This window comes from Gadus macrocephalus, chromosome 3 (assembly GCF_031168955.1).
Source record: "Gadus macrocephalus chromosome 3, ASM3116895v1".
Taxonomy (NCBI): domain Eukaryota; kingdom Metazoa; phylum Chordata; class Actinopteri; order Gadiformes; family Gadidae; genus Gadus; species Gadus macrocephalus.
Window position 1 is genome coordinate 8833539 of NC_082384.1, and position 12802 is coordinate 8846340.

The window sequence follows — 12802 nt, forward strand, 5'->3', positions numbered from 1 at the left end:
TACGCATTCACATGCATCACAGAAAATGACCATCATCACGCAAAGATGTTTCCCGGGCAACACATTTTCCCGTCTCTTTCGGCACGCATGAACGCATCGCCGGGCCGCCGCCGGCGTAGCGCCGTCCGAGGGGAAGCTGCTGAGTCGTACCGTATGTGCTGATCTGCCACACGGCTTGTTCTCCATGATGACACATCATCGCCCCAGAGGGACCTCATCGCCCGGAGTTGAACCGCCAAGCGATTCCCTCGGCGGCGCTGACCCCCGTGGCGTGCGTTCTGTGTCCAGGGGCCACCAGCATCGAGCAGTACTGCCTGAGGCGGGACACCTGGAGCCAGGTGGCCACCATGAGCGGCCGCCGGCTGCAGTTCGGCGTGGCCGTGCTGGACGGACGCCTCCACGTGGTGGGGGGCCGCGACGGGCTGAAGACCCTCAACACGGTGGAGTGCTACAACCCCCACAGCAAGAGCTGGAGCGCCCTGCCCCCCATGTCCACGCACAGACACGGCCTGGGTGAGGGGGGTTCACGCACTCCTGGATGCACACGCGCAATGCAAACACGCACACACCCAGTCACTCCTCACTCCCTCAATGACAAACATAACGTGTGCACAAACATGCACAAACGAACACACATACACGTGTGTTTGTGTGTGTGTGTGTGTGTGTGTGTGTGTGTGTGTGTGTGTGTGTGTGTGTGTGTGTGTGTGTGTGTGTGTGTGTGTGTGTGTGTGTGTGTGTGTGTGTGTGTGTGTGTGTGTGTGTGTGTGTGTGTGTTTGGGCAGGACAGGCCTGTGTGGGGCAGTTCATCAACACATCTGGTGCTGCAGATGTTCATTTGATGAATGCCTTCGGTTCAGAGGATCGCCATCCAGTATCCAGCCAAGCCATGATTAATATCATGGCTTGGCTGGGATATTATGGTCACTCCTCCTCCTCCTATACCTCCTCCTCCACCACCTCCCCCTCCTCCTCCACCACCTCCCCCTCCTCCTCCTCTTCCTATTAAGCCTCTTTCTATAGTTCACACACAGGCCTTTGAAAGTACAGCACTGGTCAGGGGGATCAAATCTGGGTAATGTCTCTCCTGGCTTCACTAAAACATCCATACCAATATAATTGATCAAGGTTCCAATTCTGCTGAGTGTTTAACTTGAGCCATTGTTTACAAATGTAAACAATGAAAATATAGTACTTTATCTTATGGAATCAATGTGTTTAGGTCGGTTCGGATTTTATGGACGACATAGCAGTGAAAATCCAGACAATTAATTATCCAAATGTCTCATCAAAATGACCACAGTGCTAAATATCTATTGTTTACATTCGTGGCAGGCGCATTCATGCGAAATGCTCGAAGGCAGAATCGACACAACATATTGATCTGATAAATGTAGCTATAGCTTAGTTCAATCAGGCAGACGACGTTCCCCTTCTGTTTATCTTCGATCTATGTTGGGCTCTAGATTACAACGCTGTCATCGCAGGCCCCTCCCCTTCATCTCTCAACCAATCAGGATCAAATATGCATTAACCAAAGTACAATTGCACGGCAACGCACAAGTTCATAAACAACTCTAATTCATGCTTGTCGTTGGTCTTTTGAGACTCGTTGTAACTCTCCTCCATCCTTTCCACCTCCGGGATTAAGCTCCACCTGTCTAAGGATAAATAGATTACTGCCTCCAGGGCTGAGGCCCTCCTCCCTATCCTAGTCACACCACCAGCAGCGTCTAGACACCATCAAGGGGGGATCGTATCCCGGCATACCTCATGGTCCCCATGAAGAATCATTTGATGGTGTCTCATCGCCAAAAGTCAATAAATGTTGTGGTTCATTTTAAATACTACTCGCTTCTGATTGAAATTATATCGGAGGGTTTGATGAAGAGAGACTGTTCTGAGGGTTTGGTGAAGAGAGACTGTTCTGAGGGTTTGGTAAAGAGAGACCATTCTGACGGTTTGGTGAAGAGAGACTGTTCTGAGGGTTTGGTAAAGAGAGACCATTCTGACGGTTTGGTGAAGAGAGACTGTTCTGAGGGTTTGGTGAAGAGAGACTGTTCTGAGGGTTTGGTGAAGAGAGACTGTTCTGAGGGTTTGGTGAAGAGAGACTGTTCTGAGGGTTTGCTGAAGAGAGACTGTTCTGAGGGTTTGCTGAAGAGAGACCGTTCTGAGGGTTTGGTGAAGAGAGACTGTTCTGAGGGTTTGGTGAAGAGAGACTGTTCTGAGGGTTTGCTGAAGAGAGACCGTCCTGAGGGTTTGGTGAAGAGAGACCGTCCTGAGGGTTTGATCTCCCGGACTGGTGTTGTCCCTGCAGCGCCTCATACAGTGTACTCATACAGCATGCAGTGGTCTGACACGTGTTCCCTGTTCACAGGCGTAGCCGTCCTGGAGGGGCCCATGTACGCGGTCGGGGGGCATGACGGCTGGAGCTACCTCAGCACGGTGGAGAGGTAAGGGGCGAGGCTCCATATCTGGAAGCACGGCAAACAGCAGGAGAGCCTAGCTGGACCTCACTGTTGATGGGAGGGATCGAGTGAGACCTGGATAGTGGTCAGCTGTAATGTGTGGGACCAATGGAGCGTTGCTTGATCTATATTCAAAAAGGCTGAAAATATATATAATATGTAATAATATATATATTTTAGGACTTTGTACTTCTTAAAATAAGAATATGTATCTATAGTTATCCTCATTTGTTCATTTGATGCTTTTTTTTTTAGCTTTTTCTTTATTTTTACATTTAATCGTTTTTTTCTTTTAATTGTTAATCATTTAATTTAATCTGTTATATTTTAGAGACACAATATACCAGAATTCTCAATTTCTATTATAAAACGGATAGTTGTGGTCCTCAATTCTGTGGTCCTTAATTCCTTGTAAAATAATATTTGAAATACTGTAAAAAAAAATATGATGGCGATGTCAAGATAAATGTTAACCATCACCAATCTTTAAAGCCTTATTAGACTATTTCTAAGCTGTGTTGCTTAGCAACCGTTTTGCTGTCCTGAGGAACTATACTGTTTGTCGGAAGAATGATGCAATAAATGGTCCCATTTTATGTTGCTATGTATGGGCTCATTTTGGAAGTCTTACAAGGTAGTCTATAGTAACCGTTTTGGCTAGCGTTTATATCAGCCCTGCCTGGCACCGTGCCTCACAACGCCCCCTAGCTGTTCCTAAATCACATCAGCCAGGGTTCTGGGTTAAGGTCTCCACCTTCCCAGCGCAGTCTGTCTTGTGTGTTTGGCGGGCTAAAGGCGTTCATCAATCACGTTTTTCATTTCCTGTGTGGACCAGGTGGGACCCGCAGGCACGCTTGTGGAGCTTTATCTCCAGCATGTCCACACCCAGGAGCACCGTGGGCGTGGCTGTGCTCAACGGGAAGTGAGTTAACGCACACACACACACGCACACACACACACACACACACACACACACACACACACACACACACACACACACACACACACACACTTATATGTGTGTATTCTGTGCATTCAAATGTACAGCGTTCCACCAGAGAGGCTTGCGAAACAAACCAGTCTAGAGTTCTAAGAAATGATCTCAAGACCACAGAAGCACATCAATGGCGCTCTAATGGCACTATTCTATACAGTACAGTCAGTTACCCGTCAATATTCGGGGGGGGTCCCCGTCCCCCGATTGTTGCGCAATACCGATCTAAATTACCTCAATATGCAGTTGGCCTATACCATTACAATATTTCATGGATGCAAGCAATCAGTCTCTGGCCTATATGACAACACACACACGCACACAACAATTGTTGATAATCCGATATACTATAGTAGCCTATTCGAAAAAGCAACACTTTAGCCAATGCAGCCTCCTCGGTCAGTAATGACATAGGAGGGATGCACGATTGGACGCACGACGTTTTATAACAAGGAGAGGCAAAGTCGTGCATTACAATGCAAACACAACAGTAATTGGCACCAATATGGCGCACTTAGAAGAGCAATCAACAACTGAATAAATGCCAGGTATAGCCTATCGGAGACTGGTGCACGCAATCAGTGCACTTGGGAAAGAAAGCCCGCAGTATGACCGGTCGTGTGACATTATTTAACCATCCACCTGCAGCAAATACGGTCAGACAGATGCATCATTGAACACATGCACAAAGCACATTCGTCCAACCACGGCGGATGCTGACAACATTTTACACAACAAGCCAAACGTCACCACGGCAGGTGCGCTCTCTCTCTCTCTCTGGCGCGCGCTCTCTCTCTCGCTCTCGCACGCGCGTAAACAATTAGGCCTACTCCAACTTGAAAGGCTAGGCTGCTTCACTAAGACCCCAACCAACCACAACTCCTTCATAACCATGCAGTATGCCGAAGCCGGAAAGGACATGCACGCACACAGTCGCACACACTCATCTCATGCACGGTGCACCCTATGTCCAGGGGTGGACTGGCCATCTGGAATACCGGGCATCGTCCCGGTGGGCCGTGGGTTTTCCCTCGTATCGGGCCGGCCAACGGGCTACAGAGGGCTAGCAGCGTGTTGCCAGCATCGACACGTATCATTGGTCTGTGTTTGTCATTGTCAATCAATCATGGGCTGACAGGCTCAGAGAGCCCTGACAGTGCTGTCAATCACAAAACAAACCAGGGTGGGCGGGACCTCATGGCATGGGGCCGGAGTCGCGGGAGTCGGGACGGAGCTGAAGACGGCTGCTTTCACACCGCCGCGCGGCAACTCGCCGCCTCCATCATCTCAATGAGGGAAGGGCGGCAGAGGGGAGGCGGTTACAAAAGCGGCTGAAAACCAGGAAGCGGTTGCCGCCCACGTGAACGCGCACAGATATTGCCCCACCGCTCAGCTTTCCCCGTGTTGAAACTTTCGACGGCAGGCAGGCGCAGCAGCAGCAGGCGCTTTTGAAAACGCCTGGCCCTTCACACAGGCGGTTATAAGGGCGGTTGCCGCGCGGCGGTGTGCAAGCAGCTGCGGCTGCTTGCACACCGCCGCGCGGCAACTCGCCGCCTCCATTCATTTCAATGAGGGAAGGGCGGCAGAGAGGAGGCGGTTAAGGTGCTTGCACACCGCCGCGCGGCAACCGCGGAGGGTTCACACTACATATACTGGTCAGTACACAGATACTGAGTACAAGTTCTGTTTGCAGTTTCTTGCAGGTCATGAATTGGGTGAAGAGTGTCGCTGTCTGGCTGTGGAAGAGGAAGTAGGGCAATATATATATTGACCTAAATATAACCATAAATAGAGAATTGAATCTTTTTTTTATCTATAGCTGTGTGAAAAAGTCTAAGACATGAATCACAGGTCTGAATAGATATGCATTCTCATATACGTGTATGTGCACATGAATACATACATGTGCACATACACTTATATGAGAATATGACACGTATATGAGAAAAAAAAAAAAATCTCTATTTATGTTCTCATAATGACTGAGTCACCGTTAAAACAAATGAGTTTCAGCTTTAATGCTGCTACTTTCTATAATATGTTTTTTATTTAGATTATTTGTCAGGATATTTTGTTATTATTGTCCGAGTCTGGTTTTAACTAATGCTGGGCTTACACCAAGAGATTTTCACAGTCACAGACTAAAAACTGCAAGAGAGAATTTAGCGTTGGATCAAGTGTGATATCTAACAAGGGTTTTGTAGATATGTAGATGTGGGGGGTGGAGATGCAGCGACCATAAGAGGTCTGTTAACTTCCTGTTCGGGTTTTACACCTTTCTTGTCAGCAACAGCAACAACTGCTATTTACAGTGCTGTACTATTATTCGGATGTATGTACTCGATTAAATTGTTTTAATAAAGTACATACAGGGTTCTTCCCGTTCGTCTCGTCCCACCCCTAGTGCTGATAATGTAGTGGGCTGGTCTGGACAGAAAATGCCAGGGCTGAATTTTTGTCCCAGTCCACCCCTGCCTATGTCCCAGTTCTATCATGACAATTCAGTCACTGCAAAGATTTAAAAGATAGCCTCTTACCTTAAGTTAGAATAGACCCAAAGTATGTGAGTGAATCACTCTGGTTTAGCTTTTGCTTGCTAGCCGTTTTTAGTATGACTTTTCAACATTACGTCTTTCTTCTGTTCGGCGAACATGGCTAATTTGCTAACCCTAACCCTATATTTGTGAATAAATGTTTGAATTCTGAATATTGGACAGGGTGAACTTAAAAACATTAGTAACAATAAAATATATAGGCTATATATTTTTTTTTTTTACAACATTTTATACCCCCCTCAAATGTTGCTTTTGAGGCTTTCAGGGGATCTCATTGGTAAATCGGGGGGGTAGAGCCCCCCCAGACCCCCCCGTTTTTCGCACACTGAGTATAGTAAAAGTAATTTAATGTAGAGGGAATGATGTTGATTTAGTATTTTGTTTTTCAAAACAAAAAGCATCAACTGTGGGATCATGTCTCCTTTTGGTAGAGAGATTAATGTTAAGGTTTTTTGTGTCAAGTGTCGATTGGGCTGATGGATTAGTCCACTGTGAACTCTGACAAAGGGGGAGCTCTTCAGCACAGCTCATCAGACATTGTAGCATCACTTACACCAACAAAGTCTTCTCGATTTGAGCATTGAGCGATTCTTTCATTCACAAAGCACATATTTCATGTCGAAAGAGCAATCATTTCAGGTTATCATTTTCAGAAATTTAACTTTGCAGTTCTTGCAGAAAAATATTTGAATCCGACCAAAACAACAACATTAAGGCTATCCTTGGAAGGTGGTCAACATTCTAAAGACAGCAGCTTGGCCCAACCCCACCCAGGGTCAGACTAATCTGCCTCAAGCCATCGAACATTGATCACTCTGCTGGAGCCTTGGAAAAGCTTCTCTTCCTGAGGCGAGCAGATATATAGATCAAGATATATATACATATATATGAACCTGCTACGTGGGAGAGGTCAGAGAACAGTGTCAGTGGCTCCTGCAGTACTGAATACGGAGGGGGAATACGAATGAGGTGGAGCGAGGTCTGAAGCCAGTATATTCTTTACATTTTGTAGCTGTGCATGTAGTTCTTTGCCTGCCTTTGCTTGCCCCAAGCAGCTGGATGTGTGGATGCAAACGGAATGGGAAAGAGGGGGATGTATTTTCAATCACAGTGTCAGGACAAATGAGCTAATCTAGAGGCAATCACAAACTAAAACACACACACATCCACACACGCAGGCACGCACACACGCACACACGCACGCACGCACACATGCACATGGATGCACACACCAAACATACACCCAGACACACACACACACACACACACACACACACACACACACACACATGAACACATGAACATGTGCCTGACATGAACACATATAATGGAGAACAATGAACGATGGCTGCAGTCAGTACCAAGCTGGTGTCGTGGACCTATCCCGGCTCCCAGGATTCCATGATATTCAACAGAGGAGATCTGAGCATGATAATATTGTGTCCTTTATTAGCATCGGCAGCAACGACAGAGAAGGTCTTTAGCGATGGTAATTAATACAGCAACCATGGGCTAAACATGCCAAGTAGTACTGTGTGTGTGTGTGTGTGTGTGTGTGTGTGTGTGTGTGTGTGTGTGTGTGTGTGTGTGTGTGTGTATTGCCTGATGAAACTTATTACTCGGTTGAACGGTTTTCTCGTCCTTCTTAGACACACACACACACAAGCAAGCACACACACAAACACACACACACACGCACAGGCACACACACACACACACACACACACACACACACACACACACACACACACACACACACACAGAATACATCTTTATGGCCTCATGCCGTCGCCCACAGTTATTCACAGACACTGACTGGTTTGGGTTTGATACCCCAAAAGTGCTGCTTGATTTATTTTGCTCCCCTCACTCGCTCCTCCGCTGCTGAAATTGGCTCATGCACACGCGTGCGCACAGACAGACACACCCACACCAACACACAAGTCCACACACACACACACACACACACACACACACACACACACACACACACACAATTGGCTCAACAGTCCCAGCTGTTTCACTGTCACTAAATTGAAAAGGGGTTTCCAGAACCTGTGCAATATTACCTTTACCTATATCGGTCTCTGTCTCCATCTCTGTTTCTCCGTCTCTCAACCTCTCTATCTGTCTCTCTATTTATACTATACATGTCTCTCTCTCTCTCTCTCTCCCCCTCTCTATCACTCTATCTATTATATCTATCCTTTGCTCTCCCCCTCTCTCTATCTCACTCTGTTTTTTACTGAATCTGTCTCTCATGTATACTATCTCTCCTAGTATCTCTCTCTAGATGTATCCTTAATGTATCTCTGTCTCTGTGTCAGGTTGTATGCGGTGGGAGGGCGAGACGGCTCATCCTGCCTGCGCTCCGTCGAGTGCTTCGACCCCCACACCAACAGGTCAGACATGACATCACCTGCTGTAACAGTGTATCCCTGCTCCAGGCCTGCATCCTCCCGTGTGCGGCGTGTGTGTTTTATGAGTCTATTTCTTATTTCCTGATTTAAAGAAATGGACGAAACAGCTACGAGGTCTCCATGTCCGTAAATGGAGGACTATGTCATCCAAATGGTTCTAGCTAGCTGCAGGATAGCGTATAGTTGCTATCATTACCAGCCATTAGGCTAGTTGTGCAGCCACAGGGAAAAAGACTCATGCCTGACTCAGAAGCATAAAGTCTGTATCGTCTTCACTGCTAGAAACAAGGGTTGGTACACGGATAATCAATGAGGTGATCAGGCAAAGAATCCGGCACGGAGAAGAAAATGGTGCAGTCGGGGAAAAAGGAGCCAGAATCAATGAACCAGGAACAGTAATGATCTGGAGGGAGGGGCTGGGACGCTTGATGCCGGGAACAAAGGCGGACTGGCGCGAGGGAAACACGCTGGCTAAAGGCCCGAGGAGGGGGAGCGAAAGCGAGGTACAGGTGAACTCACCAAGGGGAGGGAGGACAGTCACAGAGGTGGGAAACACAAGGGGGGAGCAAAGTGAGGGGGATAGAGGTGGGAATTAGACAAAGGAAAAAGGACAACGATGAGGAAATGACTGAAACCATAAACACATGACTCAATGAGCAGAGCGAGGCGTGACAGTAGTGGTACGGGCGTTTGACTCCCAGGCCAAAGGTTCTCGCACTGCCTACCGTTTCGCTTCCTTGAACAAGCTGGCTGCCCCTACTCGCTCCTTTATGACATCTGGATTCACTATTAGTCACTTTGGACCAAATGATCCACTAATGACCGAGCCGGAACATCAGGAGGACATCACTGTTTCTATTGGCCTTTTCATAAGGGAGGGCTGAGATAAGCAAAACGTCTATGTTTTGTCTTTTAGTTGACTGACGATATAAACGATTGATCCTTGCTTGTTATTTCCTGGTAGGTGGAGCGGTTGTTCTCCAATGGCTAAGCGGCGTGGTGGAGTGGGCGTGGCCACTTGGAATGGCTTCCTGTACGCCATCGGAGGCCACGATGCCCCGGCCTCCTCCCTCTCCTCTCGGCTTAGTGACTGTGTGGAGAGGTGTGTTTGTGTGTGTTTGTGTGTGTGTGATGCGAGGGCATTTGTGTGTGTGTGTGTGTGTGTGTGTGTGTGTGTGTGTGTGTGTGTGTGTGTGTGTGCAAGTAACATTCTTCCAATAATCACTTTTTACAAAAGTTGTGTGTATGTTTGTGTGTGTGTGTTTGTGCGAGTCTTTGCAGGTACGACCCCCAGACGGACGCCTGGACGACTGTGGCGCCCATGAGCATCAGCCGGGACGCGGTGGGGGTGTGTCTCCTTGGCGACCGTCTCTATGCAGTGGGCGGTTACGATGGGCAGGTGTACCTCAACACTGTGGAGTCTTATGACCCTCAGACTAATGAGTGGACCCAGGTACACACACACACACACACACACACGCACACACACACGCACACACATTTGCACACAAACACACACATAAACACACATACCAACACATGCACACAACACAAGCGCGCACACAAACACACAGGGGCACTGCAAGTGCCCCTATACAAACAAAGAAATGAACACGCACCTAAAATACACAAGAAACAAAGTCAATCCAGAGTCAGTCTAATATATCAGGTGTGTTTGACATACATTTGATCAAATGCAATGAAAACCAGCTCAAACAGCCACTCTGCAGTTTACTAGAACCAAGTGACACGCAGTAACAATGTGGCACAAATAAAAATGTCACTCTTAGAGGGAGCATGCGCCAACACACAAACAAACGTTAAAGAAACACAATGTGAGTCCTTCCTCCTGGAACGGCAAATGTTGTTGTACTGTTATGTAAATGTGTGTTTTGTTTCATGCTAATATTGTCCTTGCTGCTGCAGTGAATACTGCATACAGATGGGGAAATGGGTTTGTGTGTGTTTGTTCAGAGATGGGGCTCTCACTGGCTTCCGATTGATGTCTGGGCTCTTCCGGTTGCCTCGAAAGTTTTCTTCGCAAAGTCACTCGTGCCTTTTGTCATGGAAACTATTTGGGATTCTGGGAGTTTGAGTCTTAGCTTGTTAGAATGTGACCTCCTTTAAACTTCTAAGGGGAGAGCTTTCGGAGTGGGATTAGTCTCAGCAATAACATTCCTCCAAAATAATCAGATTTGGCTTTTCAAAGACGGATAGCCGCCAAAACCTACAGCCGATGACGAAAGCCAGGATGGTAGTGCTTGTATTGTTTGATTTATAATTAATGATGCTGGCTGGATGCTCTGTAGATAAAGTGCTATAAATGAACACGACCCTGAGAAAACAACAGAACATGGATTGATGCGGAGGGGCAAGAAATGAGAAAGTGAAGAAGCATAGCAGGCATGTCCGATTCCCCGCGTAACCACAAGAGACAAACAATAATAATAATAATACATGCTGAGTCTCACAAACACACACACTAGCGCACATACACACACACACCCACACCCACACCAACACACACACACACCTGAGATTCTGCTGATACTGCTCACGTGGTTACACTTCCCTGCTCCTGCAAGCTTCAGCACTGATCTGTAAATCCTGACTCACACAGAAACATAGCAGGAAGCTTTAAGGTTTGGGGCGGACAGAAAGGTACAGCTAGAACATATAGTATATTTCTAATTAGAATAAGCAATGCGGTTCCAAAAATAAGTGTTTGGAATTGCCTCCAGCTATTACCGAGGAGTATATCAAGGTGACAAGCATTGTTTTATCCTCTTGTTTATGGACATGGTAAAGTGAAACGGTGCGTAGAATGTATCTTGCTCCTTTAGCGGTAGGGAGATGTATTTCTAATTTTAGGGAGGGATGAAATACTTATTTTAATCGGACATGAGGTATATTGTATTTGAGGAAGGGCTTTTAATCATCTAGCTTTTGAGGGTTCCAACTACTGTATATAGAGGACATGATTTGATCAAGCAGAATTTGATAGACAACCTTCTGTCACAGTTTGCTTACTTTTTAAAGCAATGTTACAATTTGTTGGAAAGCTGTCCATGTTCCTTTGAAGTTGAATTTGGATACAAAATAAGTAAAAGAAAGAGTGCATATATGTATTATGAATTAATATGCACCATGCAGTAATGACGTTTTATGCTGCCTAACACGCTGGGGGTGTCAGTGACCGTCCTTGTGTCGTCACACGGACATATGCAAATGTAGGACAGCCTTAAACTAACAGTAGCCAACTGTCAGAGAGATGGCACAGTTTTAGTATTCATACTACAGTTTTCGAAAGAGCCTAGCCTCATTTATGATGCAACACTGTATTATTGTTAAACGTTTCTGGGTGACCGAATAGGCAAGTAATGTTAATTTAACAGAATATCAGACGATAACACCAAACATCGGTCATGGCTGTCAATGTTTCGGTGTCGGCGGATCTTATTGAACAGAGATGATCTTTAAGGATTTCTGCAGGCAGGTAGAAACCCAGAAAACACACCCTGTCAACCTGTGTTTGTCCTCTAGGTGGCGCCTCTGTGTCTGGGCCGGGCCGGTGCGTGCGTGGTGGCCGTCAAGCTGTAATGAGGACACCAATACTGACATGAAGTATAACGTCATGTCTGCAGGGCATTGGGGAGGGGGGGGGGGGGGGGGAAGACCTCAGTAACCCCTCTTGTCACTGGTGACATGATCTCCATGGATACGGTATGTCTTGCTGATGGGATGACGAAGAAGTGGAAGGATGCCATTGCCTGAGGGGACATCGGAAAGAAGATGCAGAAAATGACAGCGAGAGAGAGAGAGAGAGTGAGAGAGAGAGAGAGAGAGAGAGAGAGAGAGAGAGAGAGAGAGAGAGAGAGAGAGAGAGAGAGAGAGAGAGAGAGAGAGCGATCAACCTAAACGTTTTATTCCGATTTTATACCTAGGGGATAGCGTTAATATCACTGGAGGTTGATGAGTTTTGTGCCTGTGTGTACGAAAGGAGGTGAAAGCTGTCTTCCGTGTACGTGAACAAAATAACTGCTGTCTCATGGATTCTGACCTTTTCCTTTTTATTCGCATAGGCTACAAGGTGAGCATGCACACACGCAATTTAAACAAATACACAAACTGCCAAACACACTCACACACACAGGCATCCAGGGGGATGCATAATTTTTACCTGACAGGGAAGTGAGAGAACGAGGCAGACGGGGAGAGAGAGGGAGAAAACGACAGTGCCGCTGAGATATCTCATCATGTCAGGTCTCGTAGCTTTCCTCAGCAATTTCAGGGATCCTGTTTTGATGCTATTTCCACATTGTTCTTTTTTCATATTGCCACCGTTCGCTCGCTGTTCGTCTCTCT

General features: G+C 46.7%; 1 protein-coding gene across 2 annotated transcripts in view; it reads left to right on the forward strand.

Moving 5' to 3' along the window:
• klhl5 (kelch-like family member 5) overlaps nt 1-12330 on the forward strand; it is a 32693-nt gene extending 20363 nt beyond the window's left edge. For both annotated transcript variants that reach the window (XM_060047061.1, XM_060047060.1), the window contains exons 7-13: nt 289-513; nt 2378-2453; nt 3304-3390; nt 8345-8419; nt 9402-9539; nt 9719-9890; nt 11981-12330. In XM_060047061.1, coding sequence (XP_059903044.1) covers nt 289-513; nt 2378-2453; nt 3304-3390; nt 8345-8419; nt 9402-9539; nt 9719-9890; nt 11981-12037 — 830 coding nt within the window. In that variant the 3' untranslated portion in view covers nt 12038-12330. The remainder of the gene's footprint in view (nt 1-288; nt 514-2377; nt 2454-3303; nt 3391-8344; nt 8420-9401; nt 9540-9718; nt 9891-11980) is intronic.
• Nucleotides 12331-12802: the final 472 nt, after the last annotated feature.